Genomic DNA, 26,252 nt, shown 5'->3' on the forward strand with positions numbered 1-26,252 from the left:
GGATGAAGGTACTAGAAAAGGGCCAAGCCTCTTGCTGATAAAGGAAGAGAATGGGCTGAAGTGAGAACTGTTGTTTGGCAGGAATGGTGTCAGAGAGCAAAGTCAGGTCCAAGAGGAACTTCTTGAGAGGATGTAGATCAATTTGTGCTTCCAAACGAAAAGGAAATGGAATAATCAGCTGTCACAGCTACGCTGCAAAATGGGGCACTGTAAAATATGCTAAATAGAACTGGAGCATTGTAATACACGTGATGGGCTTCCAGCTCTTTCCAGGGTTAAAGCAGAAAAACCTGTTTTCCTTTCTCGGGGTGCACTGGAAGCTGGCATGGGCATGGCAGAGATCTGCTCTGAGAACAGGGAGTTCTATGTGAAGTACAGAAGAAAAATATAGTCCTTAATACCTCTTAATGCCCAATTACAGCCTAACACAACTTAAATTCTAGCTGAGCTACTGGTGAATAAGGGAGAAAGAGTCTATACTCAGGTGGGAAGAGAAGGACACTAGAGAGAGCAGTATCCATGCTACTTACAAGCAACTGGCCCCACTGTAATAACAGACATCCTAAAATAGGTACTGAAGTAAGACCTTAAATAAATCTGCTTACGTGTAGTTCTGTATACCAAAAGAACCGGGCACCAAAACTATTTTAGCCTTGCTGCTACTGGTGCAGAAGGCTCCTTTCGGGCTAACACCCACGTAACCCCGAGACGAGGATCTCCGTGCACCCTGCTGCTTTGTTCTCCAGAACTGCGGTGGCAGCAAGGTCCGACCCGCTGCTCGGTGGCCCCTCGGCACACCTTGCGGTACCTGGAAGAGGCGCTCCGGGGGAGCTGAAACGTCTGTCGGTAGGATGGAGATCAGGAGCGCCACCCCACCTGCATAGGATCTATTCCTTCACCGCTATACGCGTTTACTTACAGCAACGTGACGCCTGTTGTTCCGAGCGGTGCTCCCGTGCACTTCCCAGACAGGCGGAACCCCGAGTAACCGGGGCGCTCCTAAAGATAATAACAGCGATACGCTTTATTTCGGCAGGAGGGGGGAGGAGCCGACCCGTCCCGCCATCCCCCACCGTTCCGCCTCCCCAGCTCCAGCCGCAGCCGCGCTACCCCGCCCCGGGCCGCCCCGCAACCCCCGCCGCCTCGGGCTCTCCCCGCCCCGGGGTTGCCATGAAACCGAAAGCGGCGGCGCTTGCGCTTCCTCGCCCGCGCTGCTCCCCGCTCGGAGCCGCGCCCCGCACCTCCCCCCGCCGCCCCGGTCCGGCGTGCGGCGAGCTCCGGCTCAGGTGCGGCGGGGAGGCGGGCCGGGCCCGGCAGGTGCCGCGGGGGGCGAAGGCGGCGCGGGGCGCGGGGCCGGGAGGCGCGGGGGCGCAGCGCATCTCTCCGTGCCGCTCCTGGGAGCGGGATGCCCGCTGCGGTGGGTGGCGGATGCGGCCCGCGCGGAGCCCAGAGACGCCGCCCGGCTCGACGTGAAGCCAGCCCTGCTATAGCGCCGTAGAGGATGGGTGGTGGAAGGGTGGGTTTGGGAGCCTGTAAGGGGAGAAAGAGGTCAGGGCTGCCCCTGGAGGTAGCGGAGTCACCGCGCCTCGAGGTGTTCAGGAACTGAGGGACGCGGTTAGCGGGCGTGGTGGGGATGGGTTGGTCGATGGACTGGATGGTTCTTAGTGGTCTTTTCCGACCTTAACGATTCCGTGTGGTTCTGGTGTAATGAGCAAGTGGAGGGATGGGCAGAGACGTGATGTGGTTGTAGCTGTGGCGTGCAAAAATCATCTCTGGGTGCTGGGTGGGTGAATAAGTACTGCCTGCATTTTAGAAAAGTGTTTGGAAAGCAGGCAGATGCCTGGAAAAATGCATAAGCACACAAGACATATTGCATCATACGGAAATATGAAATGGAGCTGATGAAACTGTGCAGGTTTAATTCTTTAAGCATAAGAGAAAAGGATGAAGGTAATGGGCCCACATGTAGTCCAGGCCAGCTGTGTTCGATGTGGATAGGAGGGACTGTGCAGGAGGTGGTCTGCTTCCTTAGAATGAACATAAAGAAGTCTCTCACAACCAGGGTGGTGAGGCACTGGAACAGGCTGCCCAGAAAGGAAATAGATGAAGAGCAAGTCCCTGGAGATACTACAGATCAGTCTGAGCATCTGACTGAGTTGTAGATGTCCCTGTTCACTGCAGGGCAGTTGGACAGGATGACCTTCCAGGGTACCTTCCAACTCCAACAATTCCAGCACGGGTGCTGGAAGAAATAGCTGGAATTCAGCTTTTGCAGGAAGACAGCCTGCAGCAGTCTGGCGAACTTGTGAGCAGCTGGCAGGAAGCTTTGGCTCAAGGTGTTAACTGTGAGAGATAAGTAAAGACAGGAAGGAAGAAAAGAAAGCTTGTGGCTCTCACAGACACTGCAGGGGTGGTGGGAAGATGCACTGAAGCAGTAATTAGAGAGTTTGGAGAGAATGAGAAGTGACATCCAGAAGGGGACAAGGTTTTTAAACTGGAAAGCTTCTATTGGAAACTTTGATAAAAGGAATTTCCAACGAATGCAAAGAGCAGAAGCCACACAGCTCTTTATGTTACCCGCATACTTGCTAAACACTATATTGAAGACAGGAGCACAGTTCTTGCAAAGCCTTCAAAGTGGAGAGCTATGGGTCAGGTCAGAATCACAGAATGCTTTGGGTTGGAAGGGACCTCAAAACCCATCCAATTCCAAGCCCCTGCCATGGGCAGGAACACCTCCCACTGGATCAGGCCATCCATCCAACATGGTCTTGAATGTTTCCAAGGATGGGGCACCCGCAGCTTCTTTGGGCCTTGTTGAACTTCATGTTGTCCCCTTGTGAGTCCACCTTTCTGGAATGTCCAGGTCACTCTTGTTGGTGTTCTTCCCTTCAGTTTGCCAGCTGCACCACCAGCTTGGTGTCATCAGCAAAGATGTTAAATAGTAGTGGTCCTAAACAGATTAGACACTATTTGTTTCGTGCTGAACAGTTTTGGGTAACTTTGCCAAATCACTTCAGCGTGCAGCTACAGACTTGTTGGGTGCTTGATCTCCCAAGCTTTATTAGTGTCCTTTCTTCAAGTTAACCTGTAGGCCTGTGCCTTTTTTGATTCCTTTTCTGATCTTTTGATTATAAATGGGTAGGTAGATGTTATTTATCCTCAATTAATAGTAGGCTGTGAAGAAAGCATTTCTCTTTCTGGTTCTCCATGGAGTCTGTATGAATTAAAACATTTGTTGGGCCCTTAATCTTGAGAGTTCTGGTGATACCTGTGATCTTATAGGTATTCTCTTTTCTGGTCCTGCTCAAGTTTCTTGGCTTGTGACCATAAAGAGTTAATGTTCACACTGTTAGTCCCTCTGTTATCTGTGCTATTTGGGCTGTACACACAGTTGTTCCACCTCCTTCCCTCAGCCCAGGAAAGAGGCTAACCTCTTTACCCTGGTGTGTAGCAGCTCAGGAAGGTAAGGAAACTTGAGTCATGCACATCATTAATAAAAATGCAGCAAAAATTTCCATAGTCTCTACATCTCAGTTTTACAATAATTAAATAAGCGTGTGAGAAACTGTCAGCACCTCAAATTGCAGTGGTTTTAATATGGGACTGCCCACAGTGCTTCGTAGCTAAGTGCATTTGTGTGGGGAACTCTTAAAGAAATTTCTATTTGTCTTATGTTGACATTTGCAAATGGGGTTCTCTAAGGGCACGTATGCTGTTGTGTCCTTATTTTGCAGAAGATAATACTGAGAAGTTGTTATTACACAAAGCCACCAATGACTAAACAAACCTCAACGACAGAAACAATCTGCAAAGCAATTTTGCCTGAAGTGGTCACTCTGAGATGCATGAGGCATCAGAGGCAGCGTGTTGGTTTCAGGCACAGAGTTCTTGCCCTAAACCAACAATGAATCCATGTGCTTGGAACTGGAGTGTGGCCCTTACGAATATGAAAGCAAAATCTCAGGTTTCACTTCTTAATGTTATCCTAGAGACAGCGGGTATAAATGGTCACTGGATCATACATTCAATTGAATGTAACATGCAAGGCTATTAGGCACTATCTGTAATGAAAAAAAACTTCTCTGTTGGTTTGTTTCTTTGTCACTGACATCAAACCTCATGGCACTTTTTCCCAAAGGCATCACCAACATCCACCTCGGTGATGCTTGAGACACACCTTGAAGGCTAAAAGCCCAGTGATGTTGTTCACTGCTGGGAGCAATAAAGCTAAAACCGGTGCCAACAGCAGGAGGAAGGCTGAGTGTCACCCTAGGTGTGTTAACATCCTTTTTACATGCATCTTTCCTTTTACTGGGTCCTGTGAAAGCCCTGCCACCTGTTTGTAACTCTGTAAATCTCCAGTGTGTCATGTTTGATCTCATCAGGACTTCTTAAGAATGTGTCCGTTCCCCTTTCTCATTTTTAAGAAAATACAGTGATGATAATCTTCACTGTCATCACTTTCCCAGCAGCAAGGTCATGAAGTCACTGATACCAGTTGGTTTCTGACATACCAATTACCTCATCATAGGCTAGAAAATATGTGTCCATATATCATCAGATACATATGTGCATCTAAGCACAATCCACTGAGCTTATGAATTCCTGCAGTTGAGCTGAAGGGAATTTCTAACCTCTGGAATTACGAAGTGTCTGAGAAGAAATAGGTGGCCTGCCAAAATCTCCTGTGTCATGGTGAACATAGCAGAATTTGAGCTTATCCTAGTAATGCGGATGGATAACCATAGGGTATACTGGGAGATTTCTGTATCTGTGCTGATTAAATCATTCATTAAGATCAAGACATACAGTTGAGTGCATGGAAAATTAAACTGTTGTGCACTGAATAGGTATTAATGGATGCACCGACTGAAGTCAAACCAACTGATGTCCTAGATAGTGTGTGCCCTTGGGGTGGGGAAGGAGAGGTAACCTTTGAACCCAGTCCTGCAATATGTGTGGTCTGTACTATTTGTTAGGACATGTGAAGACTTCACTTTGGTTCTGGTACACTTCAAGAAGGAAAATGTAGTTGATTGTCTCACTGTCTACGCTTTCTTTTACTTTCTTTCAGTACCTTTGGTTTCTTAATGTGGTTCTTGTGTGTTTGTTTCTTTCCTTAAATGCTGCTCCTGGACATCTTTTCCATCATCCTGCTGTGCATGCTTTAAGCTTGATGATGCTCCTTGCTGGTTCCTCTTGCCAGGGTCTTCAGCACTGCACGTAGGGCTGCAGGAAATGGAGGGGTGCCCAAGAACAACAACCCCTTTCTACTCATCTGCTTTCTACTCATCTACTCACTCATGAGTGAGATTGTTTAAAATGAAGATCCTGCTCCTACTCAACTTCTCCATTTGGGGTTTTCCCCAAAGCTTCCCAGAAGCAGATGGTGCTTCCTGGAGTTGTGCTCACAGACACTGTATTCTCTGCAGTTCTGCCTCTTGACACTGGCTGGATGAGTGCTGCTTCCAGAGTTGATGGTTTTAAAGAGAACCCATGTTGGAATTATTTCGCTCATCCTTGTTGATCTATGCAGACATTGGTGTATTGTGCTTGATCAAGGCATATCCTAAGGATGTGAATTCATTGCAAGGACAAAAGACTATTTTCTGTTTTATAAGGTTTAGCCATAGAATTTATCTTAGGCTGTGTCTAGAAATGCAACTTGGATCAGTTTAATTGATCCCATGAAAAAGAAGCATGTCTTCAAATAGATGCCTTTCTCTCTGCCAGCACTGTACCATCTTCAGTGATGATTTGTCCCAGTGCTCTAGGGATGGTTCAGGAAAGCATGCAGTCTCCTGGGAGGGGAGACTGAGACTGAACAAGATTAGAAATGCTCCATGAGCAGGCTTAATTAAAGGAAAAAGGCTAAAGAGAGCCTGTGTGGCATTTGCTGCAAGACAGAATAGAAGCTTTTTTTTTCCAATACTTGTATTTTAAATAACAGGAGCACTGAAAATTATTGCTTATCTAGAAAATAAGATGCTTTACTTTGAGGGGAGGAAGGGAAATTGTTATTACTTGGTTTAATTAGGGGCTCATTTAACTGAACAAGCTGACCAATACTCAAGCTTTCTTTGCTAACATACCGAACAAAGGAAGAAGAGACCAGGAAGCCAGGGAGGGAGCAGAGCAGAGCAGAAGGAAGGAGTGGGATTAGAGATGGAGCCTGTGGCACTGCCGGAAGGGATGCATGTATTGGTCCAGGGAAACAAGGTTGGTGTCCACAGAGACTGCAGGGATGGAGGCTGCCAGGAGTCCTGTGCAAGTACTTAACTTCAAGCTCTGAAATAAACAGGGTGTATGGTGGCCTTGGTTATCACAAATACAAATATCTGTTTTTGTAACAATTGGAAAGTTCTGTTTTAAATGTCAGATGTCCATGCAGCCTTCAGTGTGAGTTCCTGTGGTAGCTGTGGCTCAATGGTGCCATTTCCTCCATGAGCCGTCCCTCAGCTTCCCGCTGTGAGCAGACCTGTCTGTGCCCACAGGGATTCCTTGTGTAGGGATGGATCTGGCAGGGCTGGGCCTTGGGTTTCCTTCTACCCTTCTGTGCTTGCTCCTGACCTTTTGTTTTCCCTTTAGCCACTAAGCGCTTCCATGAAAGCAATGTTATCAACATGAAGACTCTGTATCCTGGACTAAATCTGTGCAAAATGTTCTTGGTAACATTATGTTGCTCCAAATAGCAAATTCTGCAATCGGTACATCAAAGCTGCAAGGAAAAATGCTTTTAGATGGCTTGCTCCTGTCCTAACACTTTTGAAACATTTTTAGACATGATCTTTTCAACGCTACACCAGGGGATTTCCACTCCCTTGCTGATTTAAAATGCTCGTACTGTTGTTTTAACCACAAAGCTTACACTCGTGCACGCTTGCTCTCTCATTTTCTCTTCGCTGAGGATCGGCTACACATTTCAGGTACTACTAAAACATTCTACTAAAACGTGTCTCAGCAATGATGTCAGGAATCTAATGCTGTTATAATTATTTGTCATCTGTAAACAGCTCCTCAGGTGCTAGCTGCTGCAGGGGGATGTGTGAGTGCCACATGGTTGTCGTAGAGGGCTTCAGAGCCTGAAAGTTGTCCACAGCTGAGCTGACAGCAGCACCCAGAGCATGGGGCTGCAAGCAGAGAGGTCTGCAAGTGTGCCTTCTGCAGAGATTGCTGAGGGGGGTCAGGATGATGGTAGATCATCTATATATTGATACAGAAGTGTAGAACTGACAAATGAAAGAACTGTTCAGTTCTGGGGGAGGGTGGTCTAACAGAAAGCGATCTGTACGATGTTTTCTTGTGATCATCAGTATTTACTAGCTTGAAACATAGCTATTCAGAAATTGTGGGGTTTCTGGAGTGTGTGGTTTTTGGTTCGTTCTTTTTCTGTTGTTTGTTTGTTTCCATGTGTGTGTGTTTTTTAAATGACTAGATTATAAAGTAGCTTCATTGATTGGTTTTTCTTTTTTAATGACTCTTGAGTATGACCTCTCAGTAGTGTTAAGAAGAAAATTAATTTCCAGCTGTGAACACAATTATTTTAAGACAGAAGTCCATGTTACTGTAACTTAACATTGTGTTGGTTAGATGTAGACAGTTTTATGATAATACAAAATTAATAAATTTGCGATTAGGAAATCCAGGAAAAATAGCAGAGGTAGCAAATAAATAAAATCAGTCATGAAATTGAAGCTACTTCAGCACCAGATACGCTTTGCTAGTTGTGTATTGCTAATTTTTGAAGTGCTGTCTGTACTGTAATCTATGTCTTAAAAATAATGGAGTCTAATCTTACGGGGATTCATTATAATGCTTGACTATGACTCTATGCAAAAGAAACCTTTCTGTGTCTCACTCCACTTGGTGAAAATTTTACTATGGAGATTGGCAAATTGATGCTTGCTTCATAAAGCTTTACTGTTTACTGTAAGCCTGCGGAATAAGGTAATGTTGGAGTTTGAATTGGATAGTATTGTCCGCATGCAAACAATACCTAATTTGATTCTGCTGCCCTCTGCAGCAACAGGCTCTGTGGGGCCTCAGAGGAAGTTCTGAAACTGCTACTGTTAGAAGCACTTTCTCCTGGATGCCAGTTGGTCACTGTACTGTCATTTTTAAGCAAGCAGAGTTGCTCTTGGGGTTGATTTGCTGCTGAGTGAAGCCCTGTGTATTTCAGTGGTGAGTCTGCTGGATCCTTCTCTGTAACCTCAGGGCTGCGAGGCTTTAAGAAATGCAGCCAGGATCCTTCTCCCCTGAAGGGACTTTGCTGGTGGCTTTTGTTATCAGCAGCCAAAATATTACAACTCTCCCTTGGGTTAGGAGGAGTGCTGACGATGCAGCAGAGATAGCAGGTGGCATCACCTGTGCAGACTGTTTAGCTGTGTATGTTAAGAGTTGGAGCATATGTTTGCTGACCCCAAAATTTAGTGTTTTCATAGTGAAGCTTTATCTTAGTAATAAATCATTTGACTTGGTTATTTTATTTCAAAATAAAAATTTCCTGGAGGCAGCTAATCTTTCTAGTTTATAAGGCAGCTTGGAGAGGGTCTTTCTAGTGCAAGGTAAGTTCCCTTCCACTGTATTTCTGTCAGTCAGCTCCCATGGAAGTGAACTGATCTTAGACCTCTGAAGTATACTGACATTTACAACAAAACTTTCCAAATCCTGACTTAGACACGTTTCCCATTCTGGTAAGGTAAATCATCTTCAGTGGGAGGGATGGGGCACCTTCTAAGACCTTCTAAGCTCTGTTCCTTTTCCTTGGGGCAAAGGAATAGACTTGAACTGGAACTAGAGTGTAGGACTACAGGTGTACAACTTCATTTCCTATTAAATATATTTCATGGAATCATGGTAGGGAAGGAAGTAATCGTGATGAGCAGCACCCCAACCCTGGAGCATAGCTGAGCATTATCTTCCCTTACATTATGAACCCAACTGAAACTGTGCTTTCAGCCAGTAGCAGATCCCCTATCTACTAACCAGCAGGACCAAGCATCCTATTTTCCTGTCCATGCTTAATGACCAAACCTGGAATAACAATTCACAAACTTACCTTTCTCAGTTTAAAAGACTTGGCGGTGTTCAGTGCCCATGTGTTGCATTGGCTGTCCCGGATGTTCAGGCACTGCAGCTTTCTGTAGTGGCTCATGTGCTCATAGCTCACATGGCAACGTGATTAACCTCCCTTGGGAACCTTTATGTGAGAGAAAAGAGGAAAAACATACTGTCTTAAAAAAGAACTACCACATTATGCAAGTGTTTTTCTCTGTGTGCAGTGAGTTCATGGCTAAAAAAAAAGTTAATCTGTCCACGTTAGTTCAGTGTCATTGTTGCACATGATCATAATTGCTATATGACAGTAAATAAGGCTCATGTTGATTTGTCTTCTTAGGTTCTGCTTGTGTCTTACCCCACTTCTGAGCAGTAAGGTCAACCATTTCTGTTTGGGCTTCATCTGATGTGGTGGTAGTTAAAGCTAGATAAAGAAATTGTGTTTTTGTTATGAAGCTTCTTCACTGTGTTATTGCTAGTGAGATATGTATCTGCATGCAACTCAGATAAAAAATGTTGTTTCAGAAGCACTGTGCTGTTGATATAGGTAGGGGCAGGGATGTGAAGCAAGGTGGGAGCCCAGCTGTGAGCTCTTTCTGCTGTGCTGCCATCAAGCTTTCCATACTACTTAGGAGCTCTCCATACTACCTAGGCTTAGCTTCTGGTGATTCCAGCAGCTTCCCTAGGTGCAGTCAGAGTTCTGTCCAGCACTGCCATTTACACGCAAGATAGGAACACTTACACAGTAGAGGATGCCCTCATGTTTTTGGCACACTCACACTACAGAGGATGTCCTCACGTTTTTGGCAGCTGTGAGCAGGCAGAAGTGAAAGCACACCTCGGCGGTGGTGTGGGCCAGGCCCTGGTGTAAGCAGGAAGTTGATGCAGTCAGCCAGCGGCAGGCAGGTGAGCACAAAAAGCATTTTTTCCCCTCATGGTTTCCCACTGATGTTAATTCAAAAAGCATGGGCGTGGGCAGCGGTGACCAGGAGGGTCAGAAGGGCTCCTGCAGCCAGCCTGGGGCTGCTGTGACAGTAGCGGAAATACGTCATCTCACGCCAAGCACTGGCCAGCGGTGGGTCTGTCACCCAGCCATCACCTCTGGCTCCTCGGGGTTTGTCCCACACCAAACCACACTGATTCAAGCAGACTCCACTCCAGCTTTGGTGTGTGGCCAAAGCAAAGTCCCTCTTTTCTGTCTTACCCCCAGTCCCGAGCCTGTGGGAAGAGCTGACCTACAGCTGAAGGGCTGCGCAAGGAAATGGCGGGAAGCTGCAGAGGCTGATAGGGGCTGCAGCAGCCCCAGGGCCCTGGCAGAGCCCTCCCAGCTGTGTGCATCACCTGGCCTGGGTCCTCACAACATTGGCAGTCATGTAACGGCTGGTGATGGTGGCAAACCTGAGCTGTGTGCCTGGGAAGGCTTTCAGGATAGACCCTGAAAGAAAGAAGCTGGTAATCATGGATTTTTGTGTGTGTCTGTGTTTTTTACACATTGTGGCATCAGCTTGCAGAATACATGATTCCAGAAGGTGCCAGTCCTGAAATGTGACAGGACTGGAAAAATTGGACGTCCCATAGATGAGAAGGAACGTTCATAAGTGAGAGGAATGAGATGTGTTTTGGGGATCTTACTGAGTGCTGAGTGTGCAGGAGATTGGCCAGCAGATGCCCATGCTGCACAGGTCATGGTGGCTATTGCTCACCTGTGATGGAAGCTGTGCTGCAGGTAACCCCTGGCTCCTGCTGATCGTGTGTTTTGGCTTGCTTTCAAGTCATCTGCTTCCTCTGGCCTGCAGGATTTCCTTGTCCAGCACAGGATTTTGAACAGAAATCTGCTTTCTGAGCCCCAGCTGCTCCATGACCTTTCAAGCTCAGTGCTGTGCCATTCTCACCACTGTTTCCATGGGCCAACAGCCCTCAGTTGAATGGGATATGCCATGTATCAGTGCTGCTCACTGCCATCTGTGAGGTTGTTGTGGTTATGCGCCAGCCATGCTTCCACAGCAGACACCCTCGGTGACCTTACAGGAGCTGAGTCAGGCCCTAGCGAGATGCCACTGCCAGCAAAAGTGACTCAGGTGACTGGCAGGGAGGATGATGCACCCGAAGGGGAAACAGCATGCTCAGGTACTGCTGTGAAATTGAGTACCTCTGTGGTGAGTTGTGTTTTGTGCTGTCAGTAATGAGGTACTGACCAGAAGATCAAACACTTGAGTTACGTTCTTTTATTTAAGAGAACATGGTTTTGGCTGATGAGCTGTGCTTTTGTACACATCCTGTAGGTATAAATGTCTTCTGAATGCAAAGCTACAAGAAATAAAAACCTGAGCAGCTTGAGGTTTTTAGCTATTTGCACAAAAGTACTGTAAGATTGAGGGGACCTGTGGCAAATCTCAAGGTTTGTGACTGTTAGAGCTGGAAACAGATGTTGCTGGTTTTTTCCTATTAGAAAACTAACGTTGCATTCATCAGGTGTCTCTGAGCTTTTACAGGTTGAGCAAAAAACTTATGACATGTTTCTGATTGCAGTCTTCCTTTTTCTTTTTTTTTTTTCTTTTTTTTCTTGCAGGCAAGGTTAATATAGCCAAGAACTGACATATAATTAAGTAAAATTCTGGAAAAGATGAGATTATAGTCTACTGCTATAAATGAATAATCATTTGGAAATAGAAGGATGACAAGATAAGAGGCTTTGGCTCCTTTTAACACCTAAACTGAAGGTAAAATCCCTCTACTCCTGTTTTTCTGTGTGTGTGTACTGGCCATGAACCACAAAGCTATCTTGTGTGCACCAGTGCGGTGAATTTGTGATACTGTGTGGGAGATTTCCACTTTAAGCACAGACTTTCCTGGCAGATCTTAGGACCAACAGTTGGCCTCTGCTTTCCCCACATGCCTGCTTTAAATTTTGGTGTTTTTTTTAGGCCAAGAGTTCCTGCTAGAAAATTGAGAAAAAATTCCCTGTTCTGGGAAATAGTTCTCAAATCCCAAAACTCTTTCCAAAGTGTGCTTTAGTGCTTGTCATGTAAGCATCATCTTGGGGTCCTCTGAGCATTCTGTTGTACTTCCACAGTTGATGCCACATTTCCCTTTGAAATCTGTTGGCAAACTTCTGCAAACTGAAACCCTCAGACAGATGGCAGCCTGCCGCAGGCTATAGCAGAGGTGAAGCAACTGATGGTGAGCATTTAACAAGATTCTTCCCATGTCTGATTTTCCAGCGCGGCTTCCATGGCCTGTGAGGAACTCACTGCTGTCTCGGGCATCTTTACGCGCCAGAACTCTGCTAGTGCTGTTTCTCTGGACTTCGAACCCAACACTGACTACAAGTTTGTGGAAACCTTAGAGGACCGGTACAAGTGTGCCTACTGCCACTTAGTCCTTCACAATCCCCACCAGACAGGATGTGGGCACCGGTTTTGTCAGCAGTGCATTCTCACTTTGCGGTTAGTACAGACTCCTTCCTGTATCTACAGGCTCCCTGTCCTCCTGTTCTTAAACAGAAGTCGGCATCTTCCATAAATCAGCAGTGAATTCCATAACAATGATTCTGTGGTGACACATTGTATGAGAGTCAATGGGAAGACTTCTGAACTCAAGGTGTCTTTAAAGATCTTACAGGGTGCTGGAGAGAAGTATAGGATTGCTTTGGCAACTGCATAGAAGTCAGCATATGAAAAATTTTTATATGAATTTAAACATTATTGAGTGGGACAATGTCTTGCTTTGTCCATCTGTTATTGGTACTACTCAGGTGATTTTTTCTTGCATTAATATTTCATGTTATTGGTGCCAGTAGCTAAATTAAGGCTAGTTTCATTTGGTTCCATGTAATTTCTTTACTTCCAGTGGAGTCCTTGAACTGATGTTAATATTACCCAAGACTACAGTGAGATTAGAAGGCTGTTGCCATCCGTTTGCTTGGGATTCACCTGCAGGTGTAAATAAGCTCACCCGGCAGACCTATCAAATGTTTTGTGTGCATGTGCCCAGGACGACAGCAGAGAAGCTGGATTGTGTGACCAGATATTGCTTTCATTTTTTACAAATTTTAGATGCTTTATGTTTGTCACTTTTCCCCCTCTGGGTTGCCTCCCTATGCACAACAGCCTCAATATGCATTTTCTCACCTCTTATCATAGGACCTCTTTTAATACAGGGGACATTAAGTTTCCCTTTATTGTTTTAACAAGGTCTGCACTACTTGTACTAAACAGAGGCTAGGCTTAATGCGCACAGATTTTTTCAGATATGAGATCTGTAAGAAGCAGATGGCCAGAGAGTGACAAGATCCCCTTTAATTTAAAAGGCATCTTATTAACAGTCACAGGACAAACTGCTTTCTGTTATTAGTTCATTGTTGCAGCTTAATAACCTCCCAGAGCTCTAAGCAGACTGTGGCTGTGTAGTTGCTAGAACAAAGCCTTTCCAAAGTGCTTTTTGATTCTTATGGTACCCCATGTGAATGGGACATAGATAACTCACATTCCTTCCATACCTTATTATTACATAAGTTCTAGGTATGATGTTTTGTTGATTCATATCAAGGAAAATATCACTTTGACATAGGAACAGCAGATAAGACTTAACTTGTTAAACCATCTCCAGCTTAAATTACTTGTTATAAAAGTGACTAAAACGTAGGAAATTTAAGATGGATCAAGAATCTGTGCCCTCAAATTATTCAGGCCGGACCTCATTTTGATGAACCCATGCTGACTATGCCTGATAACAGCTTTGCTTTCTAACTGCCTTTCAATACTCCTCAGGACAATCTTTTCCACAGCTTTTCCAGGTTAGGCCAACAGGTCCATAGTTTCCCAGGTCTCCTCCTCCTGCCCTGTTTGCAGCTGGGTTTAATACTGTGCAGCTTCCAGCCATTGTGAGCCTCTCCATACCCCCATGACCTTCATTAGATTGTTGAGAGGGGTTCAGCTACAATGCCCACCTCAGTGCTCTGGGGAGATGCCATCAGAGTCCATGAACTTCTGAACGTTCAGCTGATACAGTTGTCCCTTACAATTTTGGTGACCACAAATTGAAAGCCCCTGCTCCAAGATCCATGCCAGCTGAATTCTAGCATAACGCAATCTTGGAAAGTAAATCAAATCTTCTGTGGGTTAACACAACTCTTCTTTTAATCTAGAGAACTGAATGCAGTACCCACATGTCCTGTCGACAAAGAAACAATAAAAATGCACGAGGTAAGTGGCTGTGCATGCAGAGACCACCTGCATGAAAAAAAGCAGGACAGCTGAGAACAAGGTGGATCTGAGCCTTTTTGTCCCCAGAGGCGGAGCAGCTTTTGTCTTATGAAGCGATGCTGACTGAAAGTGAAGAAAAAGAGATTTGGATGTACAGCTAAAACTTTCTTTTATACTTCGCATTCTAAAGTTATTTCAGTTTAGTCCTCTGTATTTCCAGTAAACTGTCAAATCGTTTCACAGAGTTTTAAATCTTCTCATGCCTTTTGATATTTTTTATGGTGGATTTTTGTAGGTTATTTTACCATGAGAGTTTATTGGCATACTTTTTAATCCCCTGTCTTTCTGGGGGATCTTGTTTGTTTGTCTTTAATTTTTGACTTGGTTACAATTTGCTGTCTTAACTATTTCTATTATATATCATTAACCCTGCAGACTTTGTTTGCTTTTTGGTAACTTTTTAGAGGAAAAGACAAGTTCATGCCGCTTAGTTTGCAATCTACCTGATTTTTGTAATGGATTCATCTGTTCTTGTTTACATGCCAAGGCTTGAAAGTATGCTGCCTACTTGATCCTGCCGGAATGAATTTCCCAGCAAAATGAAATGTCTCCTCCCTCTTCTGCTCCTTAGACAAAACTGTAATTAGATTGTCTTTGTAATTCTGTTTTTCACTCACTGTCTGCTGCCCTGTGGAAATCTTATGACAGTAGTGCAACACAGCAGCTGCATAATGCTCTGTGTAGGAAGATCCCTAAATAAGACTGGAAGTTTGCTCAGGGAGCTCAGTTGCTTCTGCTTACACAGCTATTTCTCAGAGTCTATAGACAGGGTGTCTGAGCATCATTGCCATCCATTCCTTTACAGGTATTCAAGGACAACTGTTGTAAAAGAGAAGTTCTCAACTTGTACGTGTTCTGCAAAAACTTCCCTGACTGCAATTCAAAAATAATTCTGGGGCGGTATCAGGTTAGTTGGCTCAATCACATTTTAAGCCTTTGATTTTCATGTGGACTTTGTGTGTCACAAGCTAAATTTCAGTGGTTGCCTTCAGACTTTTGTCACTGTAGCAATGTGGCTTGAGTACACAGTCAGTGTCTTAGTTGTACACTGAGTAACAAATACTATGTTGTGGCTGTAAGCTTACAACAGCTGCGCCTTATTTGTTTGGTAAGAACCATTTGCTTTATATTGCTGTGAATATATCGGTCATTTTGCAAGTTCAGGAGGACTGTAGTGAAGGTTTGCTATATAATGATGAAAATATAATGATATGGGAATTTAAATATTACAAAAATAGCAAGGATAACTCACATCAGAAGTCTGTGCAGGGTGATGTGGAAGTGGGGAGAAAGACGCAAGACAGGTGAGCAGGTTGGTGCTCAGCCTAACCTCACTGCCTTGCTGCTCAGCAGGGCCTGAGCCCAGCAAAAGTCCAGAGCCGTGGCAGCACGGAGATGGCCTTACTATATCCACAGCACCTGTACTTAATTTCTGTATGCTTAGGCATAAGGAGATGCTTGATTTGGCAAAACTTGCTAAGACGTGCTGGCCATTCTGGCGTGTTTGTGGGAAAAGTTGAAATCCTATAGAGGACTCCTCAAATTTTCAGAATTTTGCGTGTCACCAGACTGCCAGATGTTTCTGTATGTCATACTGGGGTTTAATTTGCTTTAATGTCTTGCAGGAACATCTTCAGCAGTGCTTGTTTGAAAGCGTGCAGTGCACTAATGATGGATGTTGTGATCAAATCCTTCGGAAAGATTTGAAAGATCATTTGAATCAGCACTGTAAATTTCGAGAAGAAATGTGTCAGTACTGTAATAAACACGTGGTGTTAATGAACATAAAGGTAAGATTATAAAACATTCCCTGGAGTCCATCCATATATTTGCCTTTTAATATTGCTGAGTGAAACGTTTCCAGCATTGCAGTGGGGTTTTACCACTCATGAAACAAAACTTGGCTGAGTAGCTGAAGGAGAAAGCACAATAAAAATGAGAATGCTTTAAGTAATACCAGTTACTCTTACTCTCTTAAAAACATGATGTGGGGCTTGTGTGTGTATGTTTATGATTACTTTTTGCATGCCAATAACTACTTCTATGTATGCTGTTTTACAAAAATGAAAACCATTGCCTTGCTTTTCTTTTTCCCCAGAATCATGAGGAAAATGACTGTCCTGATTATCCCATGCCTTGTCTCCAAAACTGTTCACAGATAATTCTGAAAAAGGAGGTACGAGGATTTTTTTCACATGCAACAATTCAGCAAATCGCACACTTCACTAAAACTGAAACTCGCATCACAGACTGCATTGGCTCACACCAATACAACTTCATCACTCTCAGTATTTTCTTTGTTTGGTCCTAAACGTGATGCATGTCCCATCTGACAAGAGAGGTGTTTGGTCACTGCAAAGCACTGGTATTGCAGTATGGGAAGACACCTGTCTTGCTTATTGATCCTGAATATTCATTTTCCTCTTTATGTAACCAGTCATGACATTGGCCTCTATTCACTCCTTAGGCAGGTTTTTAGATTTTATCAGTGTAATAAGGAACTTAATATTTATTTCATTACAAGTTTCTTTGTTAATATACGCAGATTGAAAAGCATCATACTGTGTGTCCTGAGACTGAAGTGGACTGCCCATACAAACAGTATGGCTGCCATATAAAGGTAATGTTTTATAGATCATTGCTTGTGCTAGAAATTTGTCTCCCAAACCAGAGTAGTTAATCAAGATAATCATTTTTAGTTCTTTTACAACCATTTCTAGTAAGATGCATCAGCAGAAAACCAGGACTGTAATTCCCACACTTTCAATGCACGGAGGGGACATTTAAAATCCTGACATCAATAAATCTTTTACCCATCAGCTTCAAAAATCTGTGTGTCTGATTGTTTTGTTCTTTCACTCCCCTTCTGCCTCACTAAGGTGAAAAGAGGGAAACTTGCTGAACATGAAAATGGTGCCCTGCGGGAACACATGCTGCAGATTTTAGACAAGAATTCTAGATTGGAAGAACAAGTAAGTTGTATTTAATGAACACTCTTCCACAGTTCTTGGCAGTTTGGGAGATTACGTGAGATTTTGCATCTGTTGTCTGTTACAGCTCAGATGCATTCTAAAAAGACTGGTTTTATTGTCCTCACCTCTGAAATCAGAATATGCTCTTCCAGTGAAGTCAGGCAATTAGCTGGAAATTTGTCTGTGCTCAGGCGTGTGTATTCTCCATCAGACACAACGGGAGCCTTGTTGCCATCGCTCATATCATTTGCTTTCGACTTCTTGCAATTGATGCCAAGTTTGTGAATAGAATATTTGAGGGTTTCAGAGGTTAGTGAGATTGCATTGAAAAGGAGCCTTGGGGTGCTGAAGTCATCCCCTCTGCAGAGGTGGCACAGAGCAGTGCAGAGCTTCCTGCCTCCTTCATCCTGCCTCATTCTTCCTGCCTCCTTCCTACTGCCTACTTGTGGCTTATAAAAATCTCACTTTGCAAGCTGGGCAATAGCAAGTCAGATTTAAGATGCAAGGATGTCAGTATTAGACAGCACATATCCTTGAATTTTGAATTATCCAGCTAAGCTAGAGGCTTTACACTGTAAGCTTCTCTACTTTCTCCTGTACCACAACATGTTTTAATTTAATCCCTGTTCATTTTGGTTGTGCATGGAGCCTTTTACTCTGTACTTTTCCATCTCTAGATCTCTGACCTGTACAAGAGCCTGGAATGTAAAGAGATTAAAATCCAGCAGTTAGCAGAGGCTGTTAAAAAGTGTGAGAAAGAATTCAGACAGTTTACACAACTGTTTGGTAAAAATAGCAACTTGATGGTAAGCACACAGGTGAGTGACACATTGGTTTTTTCCTTTTTGGCCAATTGCATTCTTGCAGTTTAAACCATGCACTATGAAGTATGTTTATCCAGTTGTCATTAATAGCAAGACAGTAACAAATACTGTTTCCCAGACATTTCCCAAGCCCTTCTTATTTACAATGACAGTACTGTGTTGTAACCAATAAAGAAGTTTGGGTATCTAATCAGGGCAAAAAGCACTGTATAAATCCTCATGGCCAGATCCCCATGGAAAATAGGAAGGTGTGAATTTGAATCATCAGTTGAATGAAATAAAGCAGCGTGAACTGATCAAATTGAGGGATGGCTTCTCAGCTGGTAAATGCCAAAGGAGGGATTAGTTGGACACGTTCCTGAGGCAGCAGAGTACTTCTGACTGTAGTGTGTAGTTGGTATTGCTCACATGTTAAAGATTTCTTTATTTCCAATGAAATGGCTGATTTTGTAAATGTCCTTGTCTCCGTTTCCCACCTTCTTCCTATGGTATTGACTGGAAGGCTCTTGCCAGTCATCTGGATAAGTCTGCTCGACTGGAATCGCAGGTGAAACAGCTAATACAGATGGCAAACCAACAACAAAGTAAATTAGACTTGAGACCCCTGTTTGACACAATTGAAAATGTAAAACAGAAGATTGCCCTTATGGAGACATATGATCAGCGCTTAGGTAAGTCTGGACTTCCTTCTTTTCTGCATGGTTCTGGGATCTTTGTGGTGGCTAAGTAGAGGCTCTGGTACTGCAGTCAGTCAGTTGCAACTCTTAGCCAAAAAGGGTTCTCTTCTCCAGGCTTTCTGTGACCAACCTGTGGTAGTACATGCTACAAACATCCTCCCACCTTCCCCTACTCCATACTGTCACCAGAGGGCCCAGCTTCTGAATTCCTGAGGCACAGCGGGGCCAGAGTGCTGGGTTTGGTGAGGCTGGGGCACTGTGGTGGTAGCAGTCGTTGTTTCCCTAGTCAGACAGTAAATGTGGCTTGCAGTTAGTGTTTTTCCTTATTCAACTACCTGCTGCAACTAGAATTGGAAGAAAAAAAGGTTAACAGCTGCAGGTAACAGTCTGTACTGGGTACTGTTCTTATGTATTGTCAGCTCAAGTCTGGCTGCTCTCTGACAGTTTTATTTTACTTTTTCCCAGTTGTTTTGGAAAGTCAGTCCAGCAAACATGATCTCCAGATCAATATTCACAAAGCACAGCTCAATAAAAACGAAGAACGATTTAAGCTTTTGGAAGGCACATGCTACAACGGGAAATTAATTTGGAAAATCACAGACTACAAGATGAAGAAAAAAGAAGCAATGGAAGGTCGTGTCCTCTCCATCTTCAGCCAGCCCTTCTACACCAGCCGCTGTGGGTACAGGTTGTGTGCCAGAGCCTATCTGAATGGGGACGGCTCAGGCAAGGGAACACATGTCTCACTCTACTTTGTTGTCATGAGAGGCGAGTTCGACTCACTGTTGCCATGGCCCTTCAAGCAAAAGGTTACACTCATGCTTTTGGATCAAACTGGGAAAAAAAATCACATTGTGGAAGTCTTTAGAGCTGACCCCAACAGCAGCAGTTTCAAAAGGCCTGATGGAGAAATGAATATTGCCTCTGGTTGTCCACGCTTTGTGCCACACACAGTTCTGGAGAACACAAAGAATACCTATGTCAGAGATGACACTCTGTTTTTAAAAGTAGTTGTGGATCTAACTGATCTGGAGGAATTGTGAAGAAAAAAGTATCCAATCAGTGTGACTGCTTTAATTTTTATGAAATGCCTTCTTGTTGATTACTAGCCATGCAATAGTGAATTGCCACCTGTCAGCTACTCATGTGTTTCAAGGCTCTTGGACCATGTGACAGACAACGAATTGTTAAAACATCAGCCTTTGTTTTTTAACCTTTTTTCAAGCCTGCAGCTTTAAGGCAGCTGTAAGACCAGTCTGATGTGAACACGCATTCAATCCAGTGCTTTGACTAGGCTCAGTGTGGGCTGGGTGTGAATGCTTGGCTCACATCACAGGACTAGTAATTTAGGATGAAAATTCTCCTATAAGCCCTTGGGAGCCCAGGCAGGCCTGTGGGCTCCACTACTCACACCAGTGCACATTTCACTTGTCTGAAATGGAAACATTTCAATATTAGCTCGTTTGAATCAATGTATCATGAGCCCTCAATCTCCTGGATTTTTGAAGCAGTGAGAAAGGGGTTCAGCCAGACACCTGTCAGGGATCTTGCATACTTTTTTTCATTAACGTATTTTTTACCAGGAATTCCAGAGCAAAATACCAATGCCTCTTACTTTTCTAGCCTGATATTTCAGCTGTACAGAAGGTCACAAAACGGCTGTGGTAACATCATTTTCATTCCTGCCTAGTGCCTTGGGACTGATTTCTACTGGTGATCAACATCCACAGTCCCCAGCTGAGGTCAAAAGTAGTTGCATGTCCTTCTTACCTCTCAGGATATGGCCATAAGGTACTCAGCTGCCAGCTCTTGGAAGAAAGGGGACAAAATTCTTCAAAAGTTTGTCCTTCCAACTGCATCCCTGGGCCAACCAGCTCTACAGGTGGCAGGAAGAGCTCTGGATATGTTTGGGAAAAACCTCAGATAACATGCACTGTTCTCCCTAGAAATTTGGAATTTTGGGAATGAAGGGGGAAATAGACGAGGAAATGAAGTTCCTGTTGGAACCCAGGTCTCACGAGTAGTGCAGTTTGAGCATTTGTTAAAAGGAGTGAGAGCTGCAGAGCAATTACTGATAACTATGAAATACTTAGGAAGATCTTCATTTTTATCCTAAGTTCTCTCCGTATTGCAAGCGAACAATTGCATTTTATGTGGTTTATTGGAGACACACTAAGAATGCCAAGATCAGGCACCAAGCAACAAGAAGCAAAGAACACACGTGCCTTTTTAAAGTCTTTTGGGTGCTTGTAGGATGGATGTAATTTTGCACACTCAGTCTTTTGTTGTTAGAAGTGACGGAATTTTGTGTCTCATTTCTTGCAGATCAGGTAGTGAAAGAGCAAAATATTATCCACTGCTCCTGCAGCCCACTGGCAAAATAAAGCTGGAGCTTTTGAAAAGGATGGCAAGAAAGCAAGCTGGATTTAGAGTAAGAATAAACCAGGCAGAATAAAAACCAAAATGGGGCACAGACCCCGAGGTATAAGGTAGAAAATTCAAGACGGCAAGTGTGGCAAAATGGAAAATGCCACTTCTGTGCAGAATGATATAATATGATTTGGTGACTGACACTAAGATGAGGGCAAAGTACTTTTTATGTATTTTATATCTGGAAGCTCATTGCTATAGGCATTTACTTTTCCAGGCAGTTTCTGGAATGTAGATCAGACAAATATTTTCAAATTTGGAGGTGGAGTGGAGGAGAGGTCTTACGATCTGTACACCACAGTAAGGTAGTACATCTGGAAGTCCTTCTTGTTGCACCACGTCTGTGTATGATGGGCACACAGGGGTTTTCATAGTGACCGGACAGATGATAAAGGTCCAATTTTGTTCTTTTGTATCACCACCATGACTGACTTTACAGTCCATTTTCTCCACATAGCGGAGAGAATTGGGCCTCGTGTCCTTAACACTTTTCGTTACAGAAAGAGAAGTTTGTTTGAAAGATATTGCGATATCGTGGGACACTGATTCTAAGCCTCTGATGTGGACTTCGTATTGACTGATACTTTCAAAGGGATAACAGAGTGGTGTCAGCTGCAGGTCCTCGGACTGTCCAATGCGTGAAGTGTAAAATGAAAGACTGAAGACCCTGGAGAACTGAAGCAGGACGGAAAGGACGCACTCTGTATCTGGATGAATAACAGACCTCTCTGCCTCCACACCCCAAGTATAAAATGGGGGTGATAACACTTGTGGAAGTGTTAGGACTATTTCAATGTTTGTGAAGAGTTTTGAGCATGAAAAGAGCTAAGTACTATTAGAACTCCATTTCTGTCTGTTGAGTTGGTGATGGCGTAGTGATGTGGGTGTGTGTCAGTGTGTTGCCGGGCCAATGCTGGGAGCGTGCTCAGCTTTGGGCAGGCTGTGCCTGTGTTGGCGTTACCGTTTTGCCATGAACGTTCCTTTTAAAATTCTGAAGCACAAATGATTCCCCCTGGGTGACAGAAATGTCCCCGTTGGAGTACTGCCTATTTTATAATGAATTTATTGAGAAAATTACTTTTTTTTCTAAGGTGATCTTATTTAAACTGGTTTCTTTTGTTACAATAGTTGAGTTTTGTGTTAAGATTCTCAGCGATTTTTACTACTCGAGAACCACATTTTAAATTTCATCTCAAGGGTTAGGGAAAAACGTTGTCTAGCATGATTACTGGGGAAGGATTTTGTCGTTGCATGATAAATACCAAAAAACCTTTCAATAACGTACTGAGTAAACAACTAAAAGCGAGTTCTACATCAGCACACGGTGCATTTTTATGTAGTTACTGACCATTTGTAACTGTTCGAGTATCTCTTACTACAGTGCAGGCATTTTTCTAGCCTAACGTCATAACTGGATACGCAAAAACAGGGTCAGAATAAATAACGTTTACCACCTCTCCGGAGTGCCGTGAGTCCCGTCGGCGGGCAGCCGTTGCCATGGGCGGTGCCGAGCGCGGTGCCGGGCGGGCCGTGACGCTCTGCCGGGCCGGGGAGCGCCGCCTCCCGGTCGCCTCCAGCCCTTCCGGGTCAGCGCCGAGCCGCAGCCGGGTCCGTGCTGCCGCCGCGGCCGGCCCGGTAAGTGCGGCGCTGCGTCGGGCTCTGCGGGCGGGGCGGCCGCAGGAAATGGCGGCGGGGAGCCGGGCCCTCCGGTTGGAGCCGTCCCGGCGGCCTCAACGCTGCGTAGGCCGGGGATCGCTCCTCGCTGTTGCGGAACGTGGCCTCCTAATGCGCTGTCGGCTTGTAATCGCTTTGGCGAGAAATTTTGTGTAAATGCGTTGATAGTGACATCTTCGAAGGTTACGCACAAACGCGGTCTTGGCACACGTTCCTGCTGCAGGAAGATGGAAGCCTAAACTTTTGCTTCACCGTGGTGCGATGCGCTCTGTGCGGGTGCTGGCGGGGTTGGCCTTAGATGCCTTCTCGCCTTTCCTCTTTCACCGCACCCTTCCTCTTTCTTTTCTCCTCCAAGGCTTTTGGAGATGGTGCTCTTGACCAAGCTTTTGTCTCACTAGGTATGGACAACCAGAAGGATGAGAAAGGCAGGCTGCTCAGTGCAGCTTCTACAGAGGACCTGAAAGTCCGAGGTAGGCACAGCTGGTCAGTTTGACAGCCACAGTGCTGTGTGTGATCTGTTATCCTCTGTGTCAGCTACCATCTTTAACTGTCATCTTTACTGTATCGCTCGCTAATGATAACAGACTGTGGCACACTGGAAGAAAGAAACAGAAGAACGCTCCTCAAAATATGCTTTGGTTATGTTTAGTTTCTGTGAAATCATTTTTGTAGCTACTTGCAGGCATGTCACTTTTGCCTTGTGTTTTCCTAAGGAAAAGAAAAGAGGAAAAGAAAACGTAGCAGAAGCAGATCATCATCTGTTTCATCCACATCATCTTCTAGTACTGCATCCACTTCTTCTTCCTCATCGCATTCATCATCAAGGTCCTCATCTTCAAGTAGCAGAGGTAAGCTGAAGCTTCACGGGGGGGCCAATTAAGTAGGAAAAAGTTTTACTTTTGCCTTTAGCAGTGATGGAGTTTTCAAGTGAGTTGTCAGCTTTGGTAATACGTTTCTGTTGCTTTCTTTGCGTCCAGATCTCTGGCTATCAGACACTTGCAGTCTGTTAAGCACATCTGCAGAAAGAGAGAAATATTGTCACTAATGTCATATATTGCTATAAGTAATCAGTGCATAAAAAAGATTTCCAGTTTCCCTGTAATTAAATGGCAGTAAGCTAATGTGTTGTTTTTCATACAGTTAATTTGAGCCAGTGCTGATACATTCAGTTGAATTAAAGCATTTTCTTCCTATGCTTTACATTCCTGTATGCTTCATCTCTAAAACCAAATGCCTTTTTCAGAATACTGAACTTAGTTTATTTTTTTTCAGATTCTTCTAAAACTAAATCAAAGAGAAGGAAAAAAGAAAAACACAACAAAAAGGTAAATGTTTTCTAACAAACAGAAATAAGTAGTTAGCAAACAGAAAATAGCTCTTTGTACTTCAGTAGCCCTAAATATCATGGGATGTTTAATGCTTTTGTCTGTGGCTATGTAAATCCGAAGCGTGCTGTTACGGTTAAAGTAAGTGAACTCTTAAGTTCACCAGACTGTATATTAAGTGAGAAATAACTTATGGTTCCTTTTGCCAGTAATTGCTCATCCAACTAGAATTTAGCATAGTCGCTGAGGAAAATAAGTAGGAACCTTCATAACTTTACAGAATTTCTGTCAGAAGAAAACATTTATAGTTGGTCATAGATTCTCAGTGTTCTAATTTTCCTTTCTTCAGGTCCTAACTGCTGTTCAGTGATTGTATGCGTTAGGTGTACATTAAAAGAGAGAATCAGGGATCATACCATTTCCATTTCCAGAGATCCAAAGGTTGCTAACTTTGCTGAATTACTTTCTGTGTATTTCATATAGGACCAGCAGTGGTAAAGACAAGCAGCAGTGGCTCTGTTGGCTAGCCAGGGCATGGATAGGCTGCTTGTGGATTTTGGTTTTTTTGCCTTTGCGAATCTGTAAGTGCTACAGAATGTGTCTTATACTTGCAGAAGAGAAAAAAAGAGAACAAAATGAAGAAAAAGAAAGAAAAGAAGAAAAAGAAAGAAAAAACAGGACCTGTCCAGCTTTCAAAGGTATGCTTGTATGGGTTGAAATTCCCACTGTATTTCTCATTTAAACAATGTAATGTCCTAAAAATGTTTATAACTGCACCGTTTTTCCTAACCGAACAGAAACTTACCTTTATTTTTTAGACATCTAGGAAGTATGAGAGATTATAATCTATAATTTTCTTCAAGATTCATAAGTATTTGTAATATGAAGCAAAATTACAGGCGGTTTTTTCCTCATGTGTGGTTTTATTTTAGTTCTTCAAAAACAAAAAGAAGAATGAAAACTACAGCATGATAACTGGAAAGAAAATTAAGATGAAAATAAAGAAGACTAAGAAGGATAAAGAGGTAAGATTAAAAGTCTGTGCGTCCTTAATGGAAAATACCATCTTTTTTTAAATTTTCTTCATAGCGGTATTTAGTAGAAGAGTAGATCTTACAAGTTATAAATTGAATGAAGATTTTAATGTGGCTATGAATGCCATCTGAGAAATTTAAATTCATTCTTTGGGCAGGCTTTGTTAAATGAGCAGTCTTGGAATGTTCAGGCATGAATAGATAAACCAAAGGATGCTGATGCAATTCTCAGAATTTCGGCCCATAAGGTTGAGCTGGTTTGTGACTTTTCCTGTTTGTTGAGCTTGCACTCTTTTTAATTGTCCTCAGCTTTTTCCAGTCACTTGTGGTCAATTGTGGTAATTAATGCCTTACTCTGCTTTCTAACAACCATGAGACTAGCCGTTATACTGAGAAGAAGGAAAAAAGATAATAGGATCATGTTGATGCATTCTGCCAAAGTAGTCAAATGTTTTTCACTGAGATACCAAAGGAACTGGATATCAAGAACAGATAGAGAGCATTTTGTTCGCTTGCTAGGGATGCTGACACTCAGCACTCAAGTATGTTCTCTCTTTTCAGTAGTGTCCACACTTCATAGAAATCTGCAAGAGGACTTCTATATTTGTTACAAAGTGGCATTTTGCTGAAGTATCCAGATTGGTGGATTCTCACTTAGCCATGGCAGTTTGTTCTATAGTTACCAAAATAAACCTGAGCATTCCAAATTCAATTTCATCAAAAATACATTATCTTCTTCATGTGGCACTAAGGTTCCTTGCTGTCCTTATCCCAGTAACCTGCTTGCTGCAGCATGTGATGGCAAATATTTGATGTTTGCTTTTTTGATTGGCGGTTTCAGTGATGGACACACTGAACTGAACAATATCTCTTACTCACAATATTTTAATATTCAGTGATTGCTTCATAAATTGTGTTTTTAAAGATGAAAAAAAAATTGAAAAGCAACTGTTTTGATTATTTGGGCTGTCCCTTATGTAAAGAATGTACCT

General features: G+C 43.5%; 1 protein-coding gene across 3 annotated transcripts; it reads left to right on the top strand.

Moving 5' to 3' along the window:
- Positions 1–1,176: 1,176 nt before the first annotated feature.
- TRAF5 (TNF receptor associated factor 5) lies at positions 1,177–23,372 on the top strand. Of its 3 annotated transcripts, none has more exons than XM_052686041.1 (13): positions 1,177–1,286; positions 11,630–11,780; positions 12,282–12,506; positions 14,207–14,264; positions 15,130–15,231; positions 15,950–16,114; positions 16,423–16,500; positions 16,870–16,944; positions 17,204–17,296; positions 17,974–18,114; positions 18,623–18,791; positions 19,263–22,862; positions 23,300–23,372. In XM_052686041.1, exons 3-12 carry the CDS (start codon positions 12,292–12,294, stop codon positions 19,838–19,840), a joined length of 1,674 nt encoding a protein of 557 aa, XP_052542001.1. In that variant the 5' UTR covers positions 1,177–1,286; positions 11,630–11,780; positions 12,282–12,291; the 3' UTR covers positions 19,841–22,862; positions 23,300–23,372. The 3 variants fall into 3 exon arrangements, with proteins under 3 accessions (XP_052542001.1, XP_052541992.1, XP_052542005.1); XM_052686032.1 differs by lacking the exon at positions 1,177–1,286 and adding an exon at positions 6,822–6,929; XM_052686045.1 differs by lacking the exons at positions 1,177–1,286; positions 12,282–12,506 and adding exons at positions 6,830–6,929; positions 12,134–12,240.
- Positions 23,373–26,252: the final 2,880 nt, after the last annotated feature.

The sequence above is a fragment of the Tympanuchus pallidicinctus genome, unplaced genomic scaffold (genome assembly GCF_026119805.1).
Source record: "Tympanuchus pallidicinctus isolate F22 unplaced genomic scaffold, pur_lepc_1.0 scaffold1, whole genome shotgun sequence".
In the NCBI taxonomy this organism is placed as follows: domain Eukaryota; kingdom Metazoa; phylum Chordata; class Aves; order Galliformes; family Phasianidae; genus Tympanuchus; species Tympanuchus pallidicinctus.